The following is a 20772-nucleotide window of genomic DNA, read 5'->3' as shown; positions in this document are numbered from 1 at the left end:
TTAAGGGAAGTCTCCTGCGCGCCCCCGAAACAGAGCCCGGGACCGGTCGTCCCCTGAGCTTTTCCCCGCGCCCATCTCATCCCGTTGGGCCGCCCTTAGCTGAACAGCTGGGCTTCCTTTTCCTTCCCAGACTGCCACGTGTCCTGGAGCCGGGCCCTTCCACTTTTTTAAAAGAGGGCTTCCCCCTCACCCGCCGCCCGCTGCCCCTGGCCCAGCCCGCAGCTGCCTCCTTACCTCGTCGAGCTCCACCAGCAGCAGCCAAACACAAGCGCCGGGACAGGCGCCAAGGAGGGAAGCTGCTGCGGTCTGCTGCTGCTCCTGCGCTGGCACAAACGAGGCACGCATGAGCAGCACAGCCGCCGGCAATGTAGAGAAGTGGGTGGGCGCAGGTGGGCCAGCAGCGCGGCGCAGTGCCCCCTACATTTCGGCGCTAAACGCACCGGCCCTGCCCGGAGCCGCAGCAAAGGTGCAAAAGAGCCGCATGCGGCTCCGGAGCCGCAGGTTGCAGACCCCCGGTCTAGTCCTTCCCCTGCCCACTCCCCTAATATTCTTAAGAGGGTATCTTCTCCAGGCTTCAGGAAGTACCGGTAGCTGGAAGTGGGGGAAGTGGAGAAGCTCTTTTCCTTCCACTCTGCAGTTTTAATCTGAAATCTTAGGCCAGTACTGCGCCCAGAGCTCAGAAACAGCTCGCGCTAATGAAATTCTCTGTCACAAAATGCACCTAGAACAATGGGAGTTTGGAACATTGAGAGAATCCAATTGTTTTCCCAAACTAGAACAATTTGTAATTTGGCTGTTGTAGTTGGTAGGAATTTTAATACAGTAGAACATCTTGAAAAAAAGATCAGAATTTGAGCAACAAATTAGGAAATCTGCATCTTGAATGTATAAAACTGGGGGGGGGGGACATAACCTCATTTTTTTAAGGGACAGTATTCATATCCACAACATACCGTAATTAATACTGTTGCATAGGCTTGTTTTTTAAGGTGCATTTCTGAAAGACATCTATACCATTTGCATTGGGAGAAACATGCCTATTTCAGAACAGTTACAGGTAGGTAGCCGTGTTGGTCTGCCATAGTCAAAACAAAATAAAAAATAAAAAAATTCCTTCCAGTAGCACCTTAGAGACCAACTAAATTTGTTCTTGGGATGAGCTTTCGTGTGCATGCACACTTCTTCAGATACACTGAAGAAGTGTGCATGCACACGAAAGCTCATATCAAGAACAAACTTAGTTGGTCTTTAAGGTGCTACTGGAAGGAATTTTTATATTATTTCAGAACAGTTTATGATAAATTGCTATGGCATTTTTCTCCTATAATACAAACAGTTTTTGAACACCCCCCTGGGTCTCTGTATTCTGGCTATGCATGCCCCCAATTTACTTTTATTGAGAAGAGCAGATCAGCAAATGCATTTCAGCTGCTTTGACTATCAGGAACCCGTCTGCAAGGTATGGAAGCCCCTGCAGCACCTCCCCTTCCTGCAACCTGGTGGCAATGTAAGACACACTTGCTAGTGCCCCTCTCCGTGCTGCAAAAACCCTTGTATAATGGGAGGTTATACAAGGTGGGGCATGTAGGAACCTTATGCATGGTCTTGGGCTTTTCATATTACCAAGACAAATATGGAAGATGGGACACTCCTGCAAGCCCATGCTGCAAGAAATAATAACCAGGACTAACTAAATGCAGTAGTTTCAGGTGTCCATAAGAATGCATGTGAAGGTCATTTAGGATGTCTGTTTGTTTCCAGTACAGTGCACTGCTTTTGAGTCACTACAGACCCATTGTGGCTGGAGTTCAGAAGACAAAAAATTATCAGTGCATTGACAATGGACAGTATGTCTCCTTATAGAGAGAAAATGGGTAAAATAAGCATTCACTGAATGATTTATCAAATTGCTTTTTGGGGGATGACACCAGTTCACATTCTAAAATAAATGAATGAGTTGCAATCCTAGATATTTGCTAGTTATATATTAGTATGTACATATAGTAATTACATTGAGAGGAAAAATATTTTTTTCATAACAATTAATGTTTGTAAATGTTTATGGAAGTACATAACAAATATAACAAACACATGGACTAATTAAGATGAAAGGGATGACAACCCTTGTGGCTTCTTCTGAAAAATAAAGAACATTACAATAGTAAGACTTAATTATTTCTGTAAACATTTCAAATTAGTTTCTGTATAAAAACTGAATTTATAAAATAGTTTATATCGTCTCAGCCTTTGACATTTGTACATACTATGTCAAGAATAAATTAGTCCTCATTTTTTATTTATTATATTATAGATTCTAATATATTATCATTTATTGCTCTATATCTTTGTTTGAATTTTTAAAGTTGCTTATTGTTGAAGCACAAATGAAAAAGCTTTTTGTTGTGATTTATACATTCCCTTCATATACAGTATCAAAATATAACTGTTACATGTTGATTGAATATTAATATATAATAAATAATTGAGTATTAAAGTAAGTAATCTGTTATGTTTTATGCATGAATAATGCTAGCTGTTGAATAAGTACTCATTTTTCCCCAAAAAAACAAAAACAAAGCAATCAATTGACCCATTTCTTTAGTTTGGCATCCTGTTCATATGTGGGGAAACAGAGTATTCGTCAGTAGTCTCAATCCTCTTGCCTATATGTTGCCAATTATCAGGAGTCAAATAATAATTTTATTTACATTCTACGGAAGGGGAGAGAACCTGTACTTGTCGCTGGTTTAATCTGTATGGATCCACTCTGATACAAGAACTAGTAAAGTTGCCGTGGCTTCCTGGTTCTCAGCGAAACCTCCAGCTGGTAACTTTGCTTCTATCCATTTCTTGGTAGAGCAACAGCAGATAAGCAGAAACATTCCTGACAGCCGCAGTTCATAAGTTTATTGTTGTAGCCAAAGGCCATTACAAATATGTAGCATTAGTATTAATAAAATAATACAGAGCATACATCCACAATATAAGCCAAAATACACTGTTGAAGCACTGAACTATATAACCCTTTGAGCCAAGGGAATAGTTTATGGGTGGTGGGATTGAGCAATGCAGTCCCAGGCATGCTGCCGGTGCCTTTCCCTGACTCATATAATGCAAAAGTACTTTTTTTTGTAGTGGAGGACAGGCTTCCCTTTCAGAATAAAGGAAAGAGTTATATTTGGCGAGCAGCTCATTGCCAGAAGATCATGCACCTGTTTGCCAAGAATTGGATGGGTCTTTTATGGCTGCAGCTGTGCAGAACGGTGCTGGAACCAGTGCGCCCAAAGCCATTCCATAGGACTGAGCCACCAAAAGTCATGCTCAACCTTCACCAGCCCCGTGGCAAAATGGGGGAAATCATTCGCCGTAAATGCTGACTTATTTTGAAGTTTACATTCTGCAGACCAAAGAGGCAGGCAAATATGTATTCAGACTTATGTGTATCTAATACATTACACATGTGCCTAATGGCTATGAAAGTCTGAAACAGTTCATTCACTCACATGTGAGTTTGGCCTACTCTATTTGTTCCAATTATGGGCAAATTCGGGTTGCACTGGGAAAGCATGTGGCTGACTATACCATTGTAAAGTATTTGGCATCCTTTTGTGTCGAATATTTAGAACAGATGATCACTTAATAAATGTTGGGTTGCGGTTTTTTGTTTTTTTTTGCTGGGTAGCGGGCTTGTGTTTGCTAACATGGTATATAGTGTGCCTGTGCGTAAATGCGCTGCGCATTAGCATTTTGTAACGTTGATCAGGTTGGATAAGAATAATGTTAACGGCAGTTTTAAATTTACTCTTATTTTGTGAGATAACATGCTAATGATGTAGCTGTTTTAATTTGACTTTCGCAGACAGTTTAAATATAGGTTTCCCTTACAGAGACAAAAGTTGCAATTTAAAGCTCTTTGGTGGTCTAAAAACAGCTTAATTCTCTAGTAGCATGGTAATAAGCACTAATCCAGCTTAAGCAGTGATTGTAGTATGTCATGTTTGTGAAAGATTGCCTAACTAGGCTTTCTCTGGGTTTTATGTAAAAAAAATTAAATGTAAAACCTTATAACATCTTTATGCTGAGACAAACTGTTCAATTTAACTTGCGCTCAAGCAGCAGCTGTCAGGAATTATCATGTTCCCCGCGTTCTTGGTATCACCTTGTGTCCTTACCTCCTAGATAGACTCTGTGGGATGATAAAGCTCACCTTGTTAGGATTTATTACCGAAATAATAACCCGAGGTAAAATGAAAGTTGATGTCACACGGAATGACAGCTGACATATATTTATGTCATGGGCAACATTATAATAATAAAACTTCCTTTCCCTTCCCTGGCACTAGGTGTTAAGTGTGCCTCATCATATCCTCCAGTGGCCTGCGCAGGGAGTCCATTAGACAAATACACGGTTCCTCTGTGGGCATGTTCACTGTAACGTGCCCTGTCAGGTGTTGTTTAAGCTTTAAACCGCGGCTCCGTGGCAGTACGAAACAGACCTGTGGGGCAACTGTGTGTACGTTCTTACAATGTCATGAGATTTATTTTTAAAAAGAGCACAGTTTTATCGCTTCAGTGGGAAAGTAAAATCTTTTGTAGCTGTGGGGTTTTTTTTAGTTATCTAGAAGTCCCATACAAGTAAGATAAGCAAAGCAAGACTTAGCAATGAATGGTCACGGGACTTTACCTCAGAGGTGCTTCAACAGCTGCCAGTATATGGTTGACAAATGTCACCGGGTTCTAGTATTATGAGGGAGAAGGGTGAGAAACACTGTCTCCACACCATTAATAATTTTATGTACCTTCGTCATGTCACGTCTTACTTGACCTTCTCTAAACTAAAAAGCCTCAAATGTTGTAACCTTTCCTCATAGAGGAGTTGCTCCATCGCACCTACTATTTTTGTTACTCTTTTGTAAACCTTTTCCTGCTCTACAATATCCTTCTTGAGATGAGTTGATCAAAACTGTACACCAGGCATAGGCAAACTCAGCTCTCCAGATGTTTTGGGACTACAACTCCCATCATCCCTAGCTAACAGGATGACTGGTCAGGGATGATGGGAGTTGTGGTCCCAAAACATCTGGAGGGCTGAGTTTGCCCATGCCTGCTGTACACAGTTCTCCATATGCAGCTGCCCATTGTATAACGACATTATAATATTGATAGTTTTATTTTCAGTCCCTCCTAATAATCCCTGGCATGGATTATGCTGCCTTCCTAGTTTGTCGGAATACACTTCGTGGATCCGTTAAAGATCCGCGGTTATTGGTTTATTTTAATGGTTATTAAGAACTACTTTTCGTATCCTTCCACTTAAAAGTGAAAGTGGAAGTAAGAATGAAGAGGCACTTTGCCGTTAGGATTACTCCGCCTTTAATTTGTAGTTCCAGTGGTTTTTCAAAATTATCAATGGACGTTTATCCTGCTTCCCGCCTTTTTGGAGGGCAGCAACAGTGGTTTTATTGGTTGAAATATTGATCGTGATGTCATACCTGTTCCTAAATAAAAGGCTGAGGCTCCCCGCTTAGGCACGTTCTTTTACGTTTGTTCAGTTGAAGCTTAGTTCAGTCAAGTTTAGTTTAAGGGTTTTGGGAGCGGGCTGGATGGGCTGGATGGGTTTCTTTTAGTTAGGTTTAGTTTGAGGAAGATCTTTCGGTGAGGTTTTAGTTAGGCTCTTAGGTTTAGCTCAGGGCTAGATTTGCGGAAGATTTATCGGTTTAGTTTTATTTAGATAGCATCGCGGAAGAATTGGCGCGCAGGGACTGAGAGCTTGGGGAAACTTAGCTTAGGGCTAGAAAACGAGCCTATGCGGGTTTGGCCAAAGCCACAAAAGAAAGATTCGGTGTCTGTCGTCAATTGGGGAAAAGGGTAAAGGTTTCAGAATTTTTTTAATTTCTGTCAGTAAAACACGTCAAGGGTTTCTTATCTTATGCTTAGACAACATCCTTGGTTTGGTTTCCTTTATTACTAAATGATAGTGCAGGAGGTTACAAGTAGTTCCAGTTCAGATTCGAGGCATCCATTAGTTTTCAAGGCATTTATTTAGTTTCGAGGCATCCACTTACTCACGCACCTTCGGAGTTATTTTCCGTCTTACTCAGCAACCTTCAGATAGTGAGACTTGGCCGGCGCCCGTGCCCATACGCACGCGGAACGCTGGCCGCTTTTCCCCGGCAACTGGTACCTCGTGCGTGGGTAGCTTAGACTCACGCACGGGGAGCTCCAGCACCGAACCCCGGCACTAGTTGACACACACTGGGTCGACATCTTCATCAGGCTATCCATTACAACCTCAGGGTCTTTTTCCTGGCCAGTCACAACCCATGAAGGTACCTGGGAAGTTATGTGGGTCCCCCCCCCCCATTGTGCATTGCTTTAAACTTGCTTACATTGAAATGGATTTGCCATTTGACTGCCCATTGGAGTTTGGAGAGATTCTTTGGGATATCTTCACAATCTTTTTTGTTTTAACCCCCCTGAACAATTTGGTGTCGTCAAAAAAACTTGGCTACCTCCATGCTCACCCATTAGCCCTAGATTGTTTATGAGCACGTTGACATACATGGGTCCCTGTACTGATCCTTGGGGGACAATATTTTCTGCACCTTTCAATTGGAGGACTGTTCATTCCTACACTGCATTTCCTGTTTCTTTACCAGTTACAGTGGTACCTCGGGTTACATACACTTCAGGTTACATACGTTTCAGGTTACATACTCCGCTAACCCAGAAATAACGCTTCAGGTTAAGAACTTTGCTTCAGGATAAGAACAGAAATTGTGCTCTGGCAGCGCAGCAGCAGCAGGAGGTCCCATTAGCTAAAGTGGTGCTTCAGGTGAAGAACAGTTTCAGGTTAAGAACGGACCTCCAGAACGAATTAAGTACGTAACCAGAGGTACCATTGTACTAATCCACAACAGGACTTCTCCCCTTATTCTGTGATTGCTGTGCTTCCTCGGAAGTCTTTGGTGTAGTCATTTGTTATAAGCTTTTTGAAAGTTTTAAGTACACAATGTCTACTGGATCACCAGGTTTTATGCTTGCCTTGTGGCCAAACAAGGAGCAATAGGACCAATGTTGGTAGAGCTTGAATTAAGAAGTCCAGTGTGACAGTGCCGAGTGCCCTGGAGTTAATGTTTGTTTTGCTTTCCCATTCTCCTAACTCCTAACTCCAGGGCAGCCTTATACCAGCGAGAGGTACTATGGGTTGGATCTAGTAAAATGTCTGTGGAATGGGGTAGGTGGATGCTGACTTTCCTGTTCTCAGTACCACCCCCAAAAAACTTACTTTGAGATGTTGGACTCCCTGCTGAATGGGGTGGACTGTGGCATAGTGCTGAGGGGGATGCCAGAATATGAGGTAGCATCAGCCATGAGTGGTAGCCCCATTTACAAAAGGTGTGTCTTCTCTGTTTTCAGAGATTCCTCCACAACACAGCCCATCCTCTTCCACAAGGCCCCTTGACCGTTGGAAGATGCTTTTATAGGGGTTACTTGGAAGAGGAGAAAATGAAAAGTAATCTTCTTGTCCACTCCTTCTGTAGAGTTTTCTCCAGATCGAATCTCTGATTTAGCCTTAATATTAGAGTCTCCACTTAAAGGTAGAGCTGTTAAGTTCTGCCTCTCTAGGTGTGACCAGGATGTTGTGGTAGCTATTCAAGCACAACTCAACTTATTCTGGAAGGTTGCTTTGAAAATCATATTCATCATAACTCAGTTTAGTGTTACATCCTGAACAAGGAGCTGAGAATTAAAGAATACAATATTGAATTACAGTTTGCTTTCCTTATTAATGCAAGAAGTGGGTTTGAGAATGTGTGTAAAAGGAAACGGGTGTTTCGGGTCGGAGGTGACTTAGGTTTAACATAGCCATACTCTCCATCAATGACTTGTTATGCTTTTTCTGTCTGACGGTCGAATAAAATTTTGATGATGATGATGACTGGCGAGAGCCAGTGTGGTGTAGTGGTTAAGAGCGGTAGTCCCGTAATCTGGGGAACCAGGTTCGCTTCCCCGCTCCTCCACATGCAGCTGCTGGGTGACCTTGGGCTAGTCACACTTTGAAGTCTCTCAGCCCCACTCACCTCACAGAGTGTTTGTTGTGGGGGAGGAAGGGAAAGGAGAATGTTAGCCGCTTTGAGACTCCTTTGGGTAGTGATAAAGTGGAATATCAAATCCAAACTCTTCTTCTTCTCTTCTTCTATTGTTGTTGGTTTTGCTATCAGATTTCTGTGAAAAGGACTGTCACCATGGATTTGCATTAAATGTTAAGGCCCTCAAGGCAATACCTGGCCAGAGTCTTGGACTTGACAAAAGAGTGTTAACAGCTGGGGATATTCAGGTTATGTGTCTCCATGAAAGCTAATTGCTGGAAGATTGCTTCTTGATACAGAACCACACAGCAATGTGTTGTTTAGGGGAGAAACCATCAGATAAAGGAGTAGGGAGTATTCTCTCCCACCCTAACCCCAGCTGAGGATGGTGTAATCTAGGTGTGTGGGGAGGGGGGAGAAGCAGGAAGAGTACTGAGTTTCTGGGCTCTGCAAGTTAATAGACTCTTTGGTGATTAGATGTGGGGCAGTAGCTCTGGTTGCTTGTTGGGTTGTTTATTTTTAAATAAACTCAAATACAGTGGTACCTCGGGTTACATACACTTCAGGTTACATACGCTTCAGGTTAAGAACTCCGCTAACCCAGAAATAACGCTTCAGGTTAAGAACTTTGCTTCAGGATAAGAACAGAAATTGTGCTCTGGCGGCGCAGCAGCAGCGGGAGGTCCCATTAGCTAAAGTGGTGCTTCAGGTTAAGAACAGTTTCAGGTTAAGAACGGACCTCAGGAACAAATTAAGTACGTAACCAGAGGTACCACTGTATTGAACACCCTAAGCTTAAAGTGATATTCTACCAAAGAAAACTAAAGCACCACACCCCTGGAATTTCTCATTGCTTGGAGAAGAATCGCCCATATGATACTAAGTACTACATTTGCATATTTCAATATCCTTTTACGTTAGTTTCAGGCAGCCAGGTTTACCATATGATCTGCACCTGTGTTGTATAATTTGAAGGCAGCGACAAGTCTTACTGACTGTTCCAAGCACTGTGGCAATAGATGGGACAGAATGAACAAAACAACAAATGCTATGGTGGATATTTAATATGAAAAAGTAGGGAAAGGAAATCTTAACATGAAAAATAAAAACCACAGTAGATACGTCTATTGCATAAATCAAAAGGCTTTATGTTATAACATGAGCATGTGCCACACTGGCTCATATATTGAATTTCAGTAGTTGGTTGCATAAAGAAGTAAAGTGTAATGAAACTGGCAAGCAAAGTATTCCCCAGTCAGCCTTATCTTTGTTCCATTTGTCCTTCAGACACAGCTTTTCTAGCGTTTTTCAATAAAACCCATCCAGCTCTCTCTCGCTCTCTCTTTTACTTTGCATCTCTCTGTAACTGAGCTGAGAAAACCAATGAGATTCAGTGCTTTTCTACTTGAGTCCTTAGCAGCTGTTTTTTAAGAGATCAAAACTTAGAATGCTGCTACATGGTATTAAGGCTTAGCCACTGATGTGTCCCTATAGAGGTTATGTTTTTCTTGTGGGGAGAGCGGTGGGAGGGAAAGGGTGAAGGGTGACACTTTTGAGCAGGCTTGTAGACAGTAAACACTACTTTCCTTGTTTCTTAGGATCCTCTTTGCAAGCTCAGTGCTTAACCTGACTGAACTCGTTGCCCTTCGGCCTGACCTTGGCAAATTGAAAAAGGTCCTTTACTTCCATGAGAACCAATTGACATATCCTGTCCAGAAATGTCAGGAAAGAGACTTCCAATATGGGTACAACCAGATTCTTTCATGGTAGGTGCATCTCTCATGCCCTTGTGTTTAATTTTCTAGTTCTCTTTTTATTTAGTTTTCTAGTATCTTCATGAGCATACCTCCAGGGGTTCTTTTTCCTTTTTCTTTCAATAATAATATATATACACGGACATACACGGAGTCCTACGTGATTTCCAGTATTTGCAGACAGACAGATGCACACACAATTCAACACTGAAAGTATCAGATTCATTAGTATATACGAGTTGCTGAATGCCAAGTATACCTAGATACTATTATGAGTGTCTCATTGTACTCCAGTAAAATGCGCTGATTTCCAGTATATACCTCAGTGCTTTTGCTTTGAGAGCACTTAACAAAAGGGGCAGTTAATCAACACTGGCTCAGCAATAGCTTTTACTGCATCCAGCTGAAATTAAAATAGAGGTTTTCAAGGGAGTAAACAAAAATTAAAATGTACTGCGGCAATGTTTTTAGTGAGAGAGGGTAGTAAACATACCAGATAAATCCTTACGTTTCTTTCATTGCGTATTCACAAATTGTGCAGTGGTAAAACAGCCAGACATTTAAAAGGCTGTGGCCCTTTATTGTTACTTAAAACAAACATATTTCCTGAATATAAGTTAATGAAAGAAGTTAATAACAGCTACACTGAAAAGCTTTGTGATTAGGCGTTATACAAACCTAAAGTGAAACTGCAAAGCTGAATTGGCTTGAATTGAAATAAATTCATTTACTTGGTCTATTTCACATATTTGTTATTAGAATTATTATAAGCATAGATTGAGCGTTTTAAAGCTAGATGTATAACATCTGCATCTTTGCATTGTAACTCAGATGAAAGACAAATAATGATCCCTATATACTCGAGCTTTTTGTAGCTGCCGTTCTGCTTTCGTTTGCAAAATGCTTCAGTTTTGCAGTAGCAATATTCTGAGAATATAATGAAATGGCTTTGCCATGAAATGGTTCTTAAAAACAAATAGCAGCTTATAAAAAAATATTCCCCATCATTGCTACTGGAAGAAATACATCATGAAATGTTAAACCATTCACCCTCCCGCCCACCCCCTCACTTTTACTTTTGAAGATGCTATCATTTCCTATATCATCTTTGAGCTTGTGGGACCTTTCCAATGATTTAGCTGTATTAATGGTCAGAATTTCTATTTTGAAGTCATATAAACACTGGGAGTGATTCCATATTGCACAATTATGATCATTCCATCAGCACATGCAGACCTTCCCTTGCTCCTGAGCTGATTTGGGGTGTGGGAGGAGGGGGAAATGCCCATTGTGCTAGTGGGTCTTGTTGTGCTGGCTCCTGTTAGTGCAACTATTTCGTTGAATCCATCCCACTAGATCTGTTTCCTGAATTTCAGCTATACAGTGGGAGTGAATGAATGGGTGAGTGGAACTCCCATCCTGCCCATTAACCTTGGCAAGTTGGGGCTTCTTCCTTTAGGACAGGTGTGGGCAGAAGGCACATTGTGGGGTAATGGCATTTCTCTGGGTGATTTACAGTACATCAGCAGGGGTTTCTGACTTTCAGTTACAAATCAGTCAGCTGAAATGAAGAAGAAGAAGAAGAAGAAGAAGAAGAAGAAGAAGAAGAAGAAGAAGAAGAAGAGTTTGGATTTCATATCCCACTTTATCACTACCCGAAGGAGTCTCAAAGCAGCTAACATTCTCCTTTCCCTTCCTCCCCCACAACAAACACTCTGTGAGGTGAGTGGGGCTGAGAGGCTTCAAAGAAGTGTGAAGGTCACCCAGCAGCTGCATGTGGAGGAGCGGAGACATGAACCCGGTTCCCCAGATTACGAGTCTACCACTCTTAACCACTACACCACACTGGTTCTCTGAAAGCATACAGGGAAACTATATGGGGATTTTTGTGTGAAAGGAGCACAAGGAGTTCATTTCTTGACACTAAAAAAATATTTTTGGGGTGCTAAGTTGTGTGCTTAGAAGCAACCCCATTCCTTAATGCAAGGGCAGCATCCCTACAAACATTGTATAGGGCCATGGGACTGTAGCATTGGAAGAGACCGTGAGGGTCATCTAGTCCAACTCCCTGCAATGCAGGGCTCTTTCACGCAAAATGGGGCTCATACCCACAACCCTGAAGTTAACAGTCTCATACTCAACCAACTGAGCTATCCCAAGTCTTGAGTAAGTGTGTCACTGCACGTATATACCATAGTTTTCCTCCAGGCTCCATTCTGCACTTGGTTGTGGTGGGGTAGACCTGGGGTTCTAAAAAAAAACCAAATACACCCTGTAAGCCCACCCCTACTGTACATAATCAGCAGTGTGAGGGGGCTCTCAATCAAACTGTCAATGGCTGTTATATCGGGCACAGGCAGGGGGAAGACGGTATCTGCACATAAGCCAGGCTCTCTTTTTCCTTCTGCTCTTTGGCCTCGATGGGCCCTATGGAACATATTGGCCTGGGGAAAGCTCTCTAAGTCTGCACTTGCTTAATTGTCTGTCTCTTTCTCATCTACTAAATAAGGAGCACTTTATCACACATCAGCTGCTGACATGTGTGTTATGGTGGGTGCCTGTCCCTAGGGCTGGATTATGACCTTCAGAAGCCCTCAGCGCTGGAAAGATTGTGATGCCCCCCACCCCGCGTGGAACTCAAAATCAAAACAATACAGAACTATTAAAAATGTATCTTTCAAAATGACACTAAACTTACACGTATCCTGAAACAACTATCAAGCGCAACACATGGCAGGATCCGATTTCCTGGCGTTATTTCGATCTGTGGTAGGAGGGCATATCTGCTGGTATAGGTGGGGATAAGTAATAAGAAGAGAACAGAAAAATGGAGAAAGAGGAGGAGGAGGAGTAGAAGAAGAAGAAGTAGGAGTCATAGTTGTTACTATTATTAAAATGTGTATACTGCCCTATACCTGCAGGTCACAGGGTGGTTACAACATGAAATCACAATATAGACTACTGGTGTGCTCATGTCTCTCAGGATTGATACCATAACTCCTAAGGCATAGCATATTAGCAGTATATTTGCTCAGAAGCAAAACAGACAGGGTGTTTTTAAATGCATTATATAAAAATAATTGCCTTCTTTGCTTATGTATCAGTATTTCTGGCCTCGTGGCAGGAATTTTAATTGGAAAAGGAAATGCAAACTTTTTTATCCTTTCATTCTTTTTTATGTATCTCCCACAGGATATGCCCCTTTCTTCTTCTTTTAAATATACGTAAAAACCTGTATTTAACCCTGCTCCCATTTTAAATGCCTTGGGAGCACCATGTCCTCTCATATAGCAGTGGGCAACTTCAGACTTTGGGAGCAAATGCTGCTCTCCAGTCCTCTCTGTTTGGCCCTGGGGACTCTCCCCAGGCCACACACTCCTCTCCAGCCACACTGACCCTGCTTTGTACCCTGCTTAATTGGCTAGAATATGTCCTTAACTCTAATGGTGCTCCTTGTTTTCTGGGATGGGGGATAGAAAGACGTATGTGACTGTATCTAGAAACTAGCCTAGGTTAAAAAGGCCAAATTCAGTTTTGCCTGTGGCCCTGCCACCTATGGTCCCTGGAAATATGCCCAGAAGAAAATGTGGCCCTCAGGCTGTGAAAGGTGGGTGTTAAGGTGGGTGGGTAGTTCTAGGCAGCCCAGTAGAAGAGCAAAATAGTATTCCCCAAGAGAAAACTGTGTTTCTGCATAACTTTTCATCTAGGTCTTAATGGAGTGCATTCTCCACCATCAACCCAAATCCTGTCCCTTTCTCAACTTAAATGGTTCTTTAGGGTGGGAGTAGGGATTTGGTTTGCAGGAATAAGCACTTTTTTCCAATCTCCATTAACTCCCCACTCCAGAAGACTGTTCTAAGTGCTAATTAGGAAGTTCTCCTAACCAGAGAAGGGACACAGGTGGCACTGTTGTGTAAACCACTGAGCCTTGGGCTTGCCGATTGGAAGGTCGGCGGTTCGAATCACCGCAATGGGGTGAGCTCACATTGTTCAGTCCCAGCTCCTGCCAACCTAGCAGTTCGAAAGCACATCAAAGTGCAAGTAGATAAATAGGTACTGGCCCAGCGGAAAGGTAAACGGCATTTCTGTGCGCTGCTCTGGTTTCGCCAGAAGCAGCTTAGTCATGCTGGTCACATGACCCGGAAAAACTGTCTGCGGACAAACGCCAGCTCCCTCGGCTGTGTGAGAGCCAGTGTGGTGTAGTGGTTAAGAGTGGTAGACTCGTAATCTGGGGAACTGGGTTCGCGTCTCCGCTACTCCACGTGCAGCTGCTGGGTGACCTTGGGCTAGTCACACTTCTTTGAAGTCTCTCAGCCCCACTCACCTCACAGAGTGTTTGCTGTGGGGGAGGAAGGGAAAGGAGAATGTTAGCCGCTTTGAGACTCCTTCGGGTAGTGATAAAGCGGGATATCAAATCCAAACTACTTCTTCTTCTTCTTCTTCTTCTTCTTCTTCTTCTTCTTCTTCTTCTTCTTCTTCCTCGCCAGTAAAGCAAAATGAGCGCCGCAACCCCAGAGTCGTTCGCGACTGAACTTGACTGTCACGGGTCCTTTACCTTTACCTTTACCTTTTACCTAACCAGAATCCTGAACTATAAGTGAATTAGAGTTGGGGAAGATGTGTCTGATGAGAATTAATCAGAGTAAGAAGAAAAGACCTTTCTCAGGTTCTAACAAATTGTTCTCTCGCTTGGTGAAAAGCAGAAGGAGCCCTAATTGCTTAGTATCTTGGAATGGCGGACAGGGATGTGAAATTATTATCCGGAGACTATTGCCATCAGGAGGCTTCAGAACTTCATAGGAACGTCTGGGACTGAGTGTTGGGCAGTCAACACCAAACCCAGGCAGGGTAGCCCAATAGCATAATTGGCATAATTCAGAATACCCCTTAGCATCTTGTTATGGATGTCCACTTATATAATTCTGTATTCCATATTAGACGCTTTAGGGAGCCAGGTGCTAGTGTGGGAGATTTCAGCAATGAGAAACCTTTATACAGAATCTGTTTTCCCTTAAGATATATGCTAAGTAAGCATGTGTTATTTCCCCCCTCCATTTAATTGATTGAATTTAAGCGCTTGAATTTCTATTTTGGCAACCACACACAAAACTATAGCCCACAGACAACAACAAAAATATTTTAAAAGTGTGGTTCAAAAAAGTGTGACTGCCTGTCACAAAGTTTTGACAGAAATAAAGAAGTAAACTTTTTTGTCCCTTTTGTTCCCAGCTATTAGTTAAAAGCAAAAGAAATAGGTTAGCTCACTGGTTGTCATAGCTGAAAGAAAACATAGCTGAAAAAAGTGTTTGGAAAAATGTGAGATTTCAAAAATGGTTCCACTCCAGTTGTTGAGCTGAAAAGCATTAGAGTTCTGTTCAAATATTTCCTTGCTATTCCTGCTGAGTCCTGCTGTTTTTCTGGGCAGTGTCAGTTTTCTATCTTGTCTATGAAGCAGTGAGAATTAGGAGGAGGAATGATTTTAACCCTGTGTTAGATAGTGTAACTGGTAGACTGGTAGATAATGTAACTGGTAGACATGTACACACTGGAAAAGGGGTGGTGATAACTGAGGACTGTGCCTGTTATCCCCAACCTCTTTGGGTTGATTGTAATCCGTAGCCTGTAATGCAAGGGTGCTAACACCAGGCTGATGTATGGACAAGTTAGGTCATACATGTAGCATTTTGCCCATGTAGGAAAAGGCACCATGGATACTAGCTTGGGTCCAGGGAATGGTAACGAAGAAAGCACATTTAGTGCTGTTCCACAACCTCTTGTGCAAGACCTAGTACAAGATTTATTGTAGTACAGCATTGTTTCAGGGTTAAGGTTACAGTATAAGAAAAGGCCAATAGGTAAAACTGCAAAATGCAGTAAGTGAACTCCAGTGGGTCATAAAAATGTATTGAAAGCAAGCTTGTAAGTCTTGAGAACAAGAGAATGTTTGCCCAAGAGGTTGTGCCCATGAAGGAATTATTTGGAAATCACTTTTGTCTGTAAAAACAGACCTTCTGTTCTTGGAAACAGTCCTTCTGCTAGCAGTAGGACACCTTTAAGATGTATTAAATAAATTGATGAGATGTGTTTAATGAATGGGTGATTTTGCTCTCTTTTTTCGTTAGTTTGGTTGCTGACGTCGTGGTGTTCAACTCTGCTTATAATATGGAGTCATTTCTAACATCTATAGGGAAGTTTATGAAGCTGATGCCTGACCATAGGCCTAAGCATCTGGAAGAGTTAATCAGACCAAAATGTCAAGTCCTTTATTTTCCAGTGATGTTCCCTGATGTGAGCAGGTTGGTGGCTTTTAAATTTCTTCTCTCTGTTCTGTGCCATTCATGGTTCCTCAGTTCTCTTTATATGGATGATTATTACCTGGATATTTTTTTTGCATGGCTTGAACATCGGAAAATTAGAGGACGTATTACATTGCTGTTACATTTTCAAATTTAGAACTCAAGAATGGAAGAATATCAATTGACTTAGCCAGGACGACTTGAAAGAAATGCCAACTGTGCCAGACCTGCTGACAATCAGTACATATACTGAATATATGATTGGGCCAGGCACCAGGCTACCTTTGAGTTCCTGAGATATAAAATTCTCTTCCAAAGAAGCACATGCATTGCCTTCCTTTACCACCACCCCTCTTCATCCTCTCTATCCACTTCTGAAGTTGCTCTGAAATCATCTGGTCCTACTTGTTTCAAGGTGCAATGAAGCTGCACTCCAGGATACATTACCTGACTGACTTTATTAGATTTCTATTTTGCAAATAGCTATGGCCCTGTGGTCTAAACCACAAAACCTAGGGCTTGTTGATCAGAAGGTCAGCAGTTCGAATCTCTGCGACAGGGTAAGCTCCCATTGTTTGGTCCCAGCTCCTGCCAACCTAGCAGTTCGAAAGCACATCAAAGTGCAAGTAGATAAATAGGTACCACTCTGGCGGGAAGGTAAATGGCATTTCCATGCGCTGCTCTGGTTTCGCCAGAAGCTGCTTTGTCATGCTGGCCACATGACCCGGAAGCTGTCTGCGGACAAACGCCGGCTCCCTCAGCCTATAGAGCGAGATGAGTGCCGCAACCCCAGAGTCATCCATGACTGGACCTAATGGTCAGGGGTCCCTTTACCTTTACCTATGGCCCAATTTAAAGGAGGCACTGTGATTGGATCTCCTATTGTGGTGGTTGTTTTAAAACATTCAAAGCAGCCACAGGAGAGCCCAAATTGAATTGGAGGAGTGCGGCTGGGTGTGTGTAACCGCCCCCTTCCCCATACTTACTTTTACCTGCCTGGTTTTAGTGTGTGTGATACTAAGAATGCTTAACATTCAGTGGAACCCACCCTGTCTCTTTCTTTGTGAGCTTTCTTATTGGGAGGAGGCAAACCCAGAACTGTGAGTCATACAGAGACATAATGAGCAGCCTCTTTATGTAACTACTGCTTCTCCACGTCTGGTAGCAGGTGATGTGCAAGACCTTTGCCTGAGATCCCTGAGAGCTGATGCTAGTCACAGTAGACAATACTAGAAGGTCTACCTGTCCTCACATCTGTATACCTATACTTAGAGATCATCATCACCAGAGGCTGTTGTCTGGGTTCTCACATTGAGATATGGTGGGTGGCTACTGGTAGAAAGGTATTGTCAGTGCTTATGCCCCATCTTTGAAACCCTCTCCTCAGAAAGGTACATGTGGCAACCATTCTGATATCTTTTCTGGTGCCAGACAAGGACCCTTTTTATTTTATCAGGTGTTGATCTGTTTTATTCTCACTGTTGTTGTTGTTGTTGTTGTTGTTGTTGTTGTTATACTGTATATTGTTTCTGATACCTTTATATATTTGCTCTTTGTGTTTTAAATTATTTTATTGTAAGTCCCCACCCTGTGTAAGTTCATTGAAAGGCAGACATAAATCTTCATAATGAAATACACGTATAAATAAACATTGGACTAGATGGACAAATAGTCTTATTAGTATAAGGCAACTTCTCATATGCTAGTTCCTAGTTTGGAAATGAGAAGGTCGGCGGTTCAAATCCCCGCGACCCGGTGAGCTCCTGTTGCTCTGTCCCAGCTCCTGCCCACCTAGCAGTTCGAAAGCACGTCAAAGTGCAAGTAGATAAATAGGTACCACTCCGGCGGGAAGGTAAACGGCGTTTCCATGCACTGCTCTGGTTCGCCAGAAGCGGCTTAGTCATGCTGGCCACATGACCCAGAAGCTGTACGCCGGCTTCCTCAGCCAGTAACATGAGATTAGCGCCCCAGAGTCGGACCTAATGGTCAGGGGTCCCTTTACCTTACCTATAGTTTAGATAAGGAGCCGCCAGTGACTTTATATACGTTGGTTATTTTTAATATTTTTCTTATTATTTAAAAGTATCCTTTCTAAATTGAATGCTGCGTTGCAAAAGAACACACAGTTCATATTTCTTAATGTCTTTATTTGAAAATAAATACTTTCACACCAGCTTTTGTTCAGGAGTTAATATGAACGTTACATGTACCCTTAAAATTTCAATGTATTTTATATTGCTTGATATTGTGTAAAAACTATTGGATGGAATCCAGCATAGTATAAAAGGACTGCACCTTCCTCTTGTCCTCCTGCAGCCACTTGCCCACCCCACATCTGCTGTGGAGGGGCTCCTGACACCCCAGAATACTTTTTGAGGGTGTATGGAGGGGCGTACCAGGAAGGGGGGGAAGAGGGAAATGAAGACTTGTTGTATGCTCATACATGAACATGGTTGGATACAGCCCCTTGTGTTTAGAAACCAATTATGGTTCCTGGCTCTAAATAAAAAATTAACATCAGCCCAAGATGCCAAGGATTTAATTCTTACCAAGAACAACAAGTCATGACCCAAGTTGTGGATTTTTAGCTTCAGCTACTGATAGTTGCTGTTAACCCCCCCCCCCCAACAAGATCATGTGTTAAATAAATCTTGAATGCACCTGTGGCAATTGAATGCAGTTTATTAATTTACTCTGTATTACTGCAGTGAAATCTAGCTGAATGGAAATGGAGGAGAAAAAGGTTAGGAAATATCATGGCCAAACTTAGATTCATAAAGCAAGCTCTTCGCCCAGAGTGGTTTTCGAGTTATTTTCAAATGGTAATTTGCTTTATCCAAACCAAACTCATACAGTGTAAGTAAGTGATTATTTGCATGACTGACAGTCATTTGAATGCCTGCAGTCTTTTAAAAATGCATAATTTTGCAGAGATGTTGGGGTGGGGGAAATATGAACAGCAGAATAACCAAGGTGATTTCTCTCTCCTCTCCTTACTTTGACCTCCTTTTTAGTTTTTATTGCTGTTAACATGATTTTCTTTGTATATGAGGAAGGAGATGAACTGAAAACAAAATAAGGCAGCACCATTAAGGATATGGCCATGATTTGTAAGAGAATATTTATGTTAATATTCTGTCTGTAAAGAAAAAACACCAAAGACACACACACACACACACACACACACGGCCCTAGATGTGGGCTACATAGCTAGAGCAGCATATAGCATTTCATTTAAGAAAATCAATTTTGTTTGCAGCTTTTCTTAACCAAAAATCCACATGTGTCCTAACAGAGAAGTTGTTGTGATAAAATAGGAATGTAATGTATACTTAGAATATTCAACAATGCACCAAATATTATTTGGCTGATTGGAATTGGTGTGGAGACAGATATTCCATTTTGAGTGAAAAGTATTTTAATGTGTATATTATTTTCATTTCTTTTTGGGGGAGGGGGGGTTTAGGGCTCCCATTGGTGGTAGTTGCTTCTGCTGCATCACGGTATTTTGCAATAGAGATGCTATTGGATTATTATTATTTTTGAAACCCTTAAGTTGAATCTGTTTCAGAAAATTTTCATTTGCTTATAATTAAAGATATATATTTTAACCAATTGTCATGGAACTGCCTCCTGGCCCACTGAGGGGAATGGAGGGTTCGTTAGCATACAGAGAGCCCCAACATCAATTGAGCAGAAGCACCTATTCCAGCGCGAAGAGCAGCCACACCTCCAGTGGGGAGGAAGGGGAAGGGGCCAGCCGGGAGAGGAGAGGGCTTGGAGATGCTGCAAAGAGCCTCAGCACCTCACCTCGCTCGGCTGGTCAGGAGGGAAACACGCCGTTTCCGGCGCCCCAATTGCGCAGAGGAGTGAAACATAAGGAGGGTAGGAGGAGATTTGGGGTGCCAAAGTTCTTATGCTGGGGAAGGAGCCGGAAGGGGCCACTCCCGGATTCTGCCAGCGACTGAGGCAGACATGCTTTTTGTAGCTCTGCACTGTAATTAGTTTGCACAATAAAACTGCAAAAGACTGTTTTGGCTCTTGTTTCGTTACTCGTGAAGCACCATCACACGAACTTTACACCAATATATTTAAAATAATATAAAATCAGTACATTTAACCAAATCTTTTATTCAAATGTTCAGGATAGTGAACAAAATAAAACAGGATGAACATGAAAACTGTATAATGTAAAACAACAGCAGAAATAGCAATTGATACTTAAGGTTAAAATCACAAATCAAAAATAGAAAACCCAAAAGAAATTGTACCAAAAAAGAAAATTCAAGGCTAGTGTGGTGTAGAGTGTTGGACCAGGGTTCAAATCCCAACTCAGCCATGAAGTTTGCTAGGTGACCTTGGGCCTGTCTCTACCTCTCAGCCCAACTCATCTGCAGGGTTGTTGTGAAAATTAAATGAGAAGAGGGAGAACCTTGAACAACCTTGGAGGAAAAGGTGGGATATACCGGTACATGAAATAATAAGTCAAAAATAAAATAATTTGTGTTGGGGAGAGGATTCCTGAGACAGGGAATTACCCTGTCTCACCTCTACTGCCCACCTCTCCTCTGAAGATTGGGGAAGCTGACAACAGGAAGCCCTAGCAGTTTCACGTCGGAGAAATTGGTC

At 42.2% G+C, this 20772-nt stretch overlaps 1 protein-coding gene across 4 annotated transcripts in view; it reads left to right on the top strand.

Annotated features, from left to right (window-relative positions):
• Positions 1-20772, top strand: part of GTDC1 (glycosyltransferase like domain containing 1) — a 202353-nt gene that overhangs the window by 90459 nt on the left and 91122 nt on the right. For 3 of the 4 annotated variants that reach the window (XM_033164331.1, XM_033164322.1, XM_033164303.1), the window contains 2 exons: positions 9692-9859; positions 15970-16143. In XM_033164331.1, coding sequence (XP_033020222.1) covers positions 9692-9859; positions 15970-16143 — 342 coding nt within the window. The remainder of the gene's footprint in view (positions 1-9691; positions 9860-15969; positions 16144-20772) is intronic. The other variant, XM_033164313.1, reaches the window with a different exon arrangement.

The sequence above is a fragment of the Lacerta agilis genome, chromosome 1 (assembly GCF_009819535.1).
Source record: "Lacerta agilis isolate rLacAgi1 chromosome 1, rLacAgi1.pri, whole genome shotgun sequence".
Lineage (NCBI taxonomy): Eukaryota > Metazoa > Chordata > Lepidosauria > Squamata > Lacertidae > Lacerta > Lacerta agilis.
This window is presented reverse-complemented; position numbering and strand designations above follow the sequence as displayed.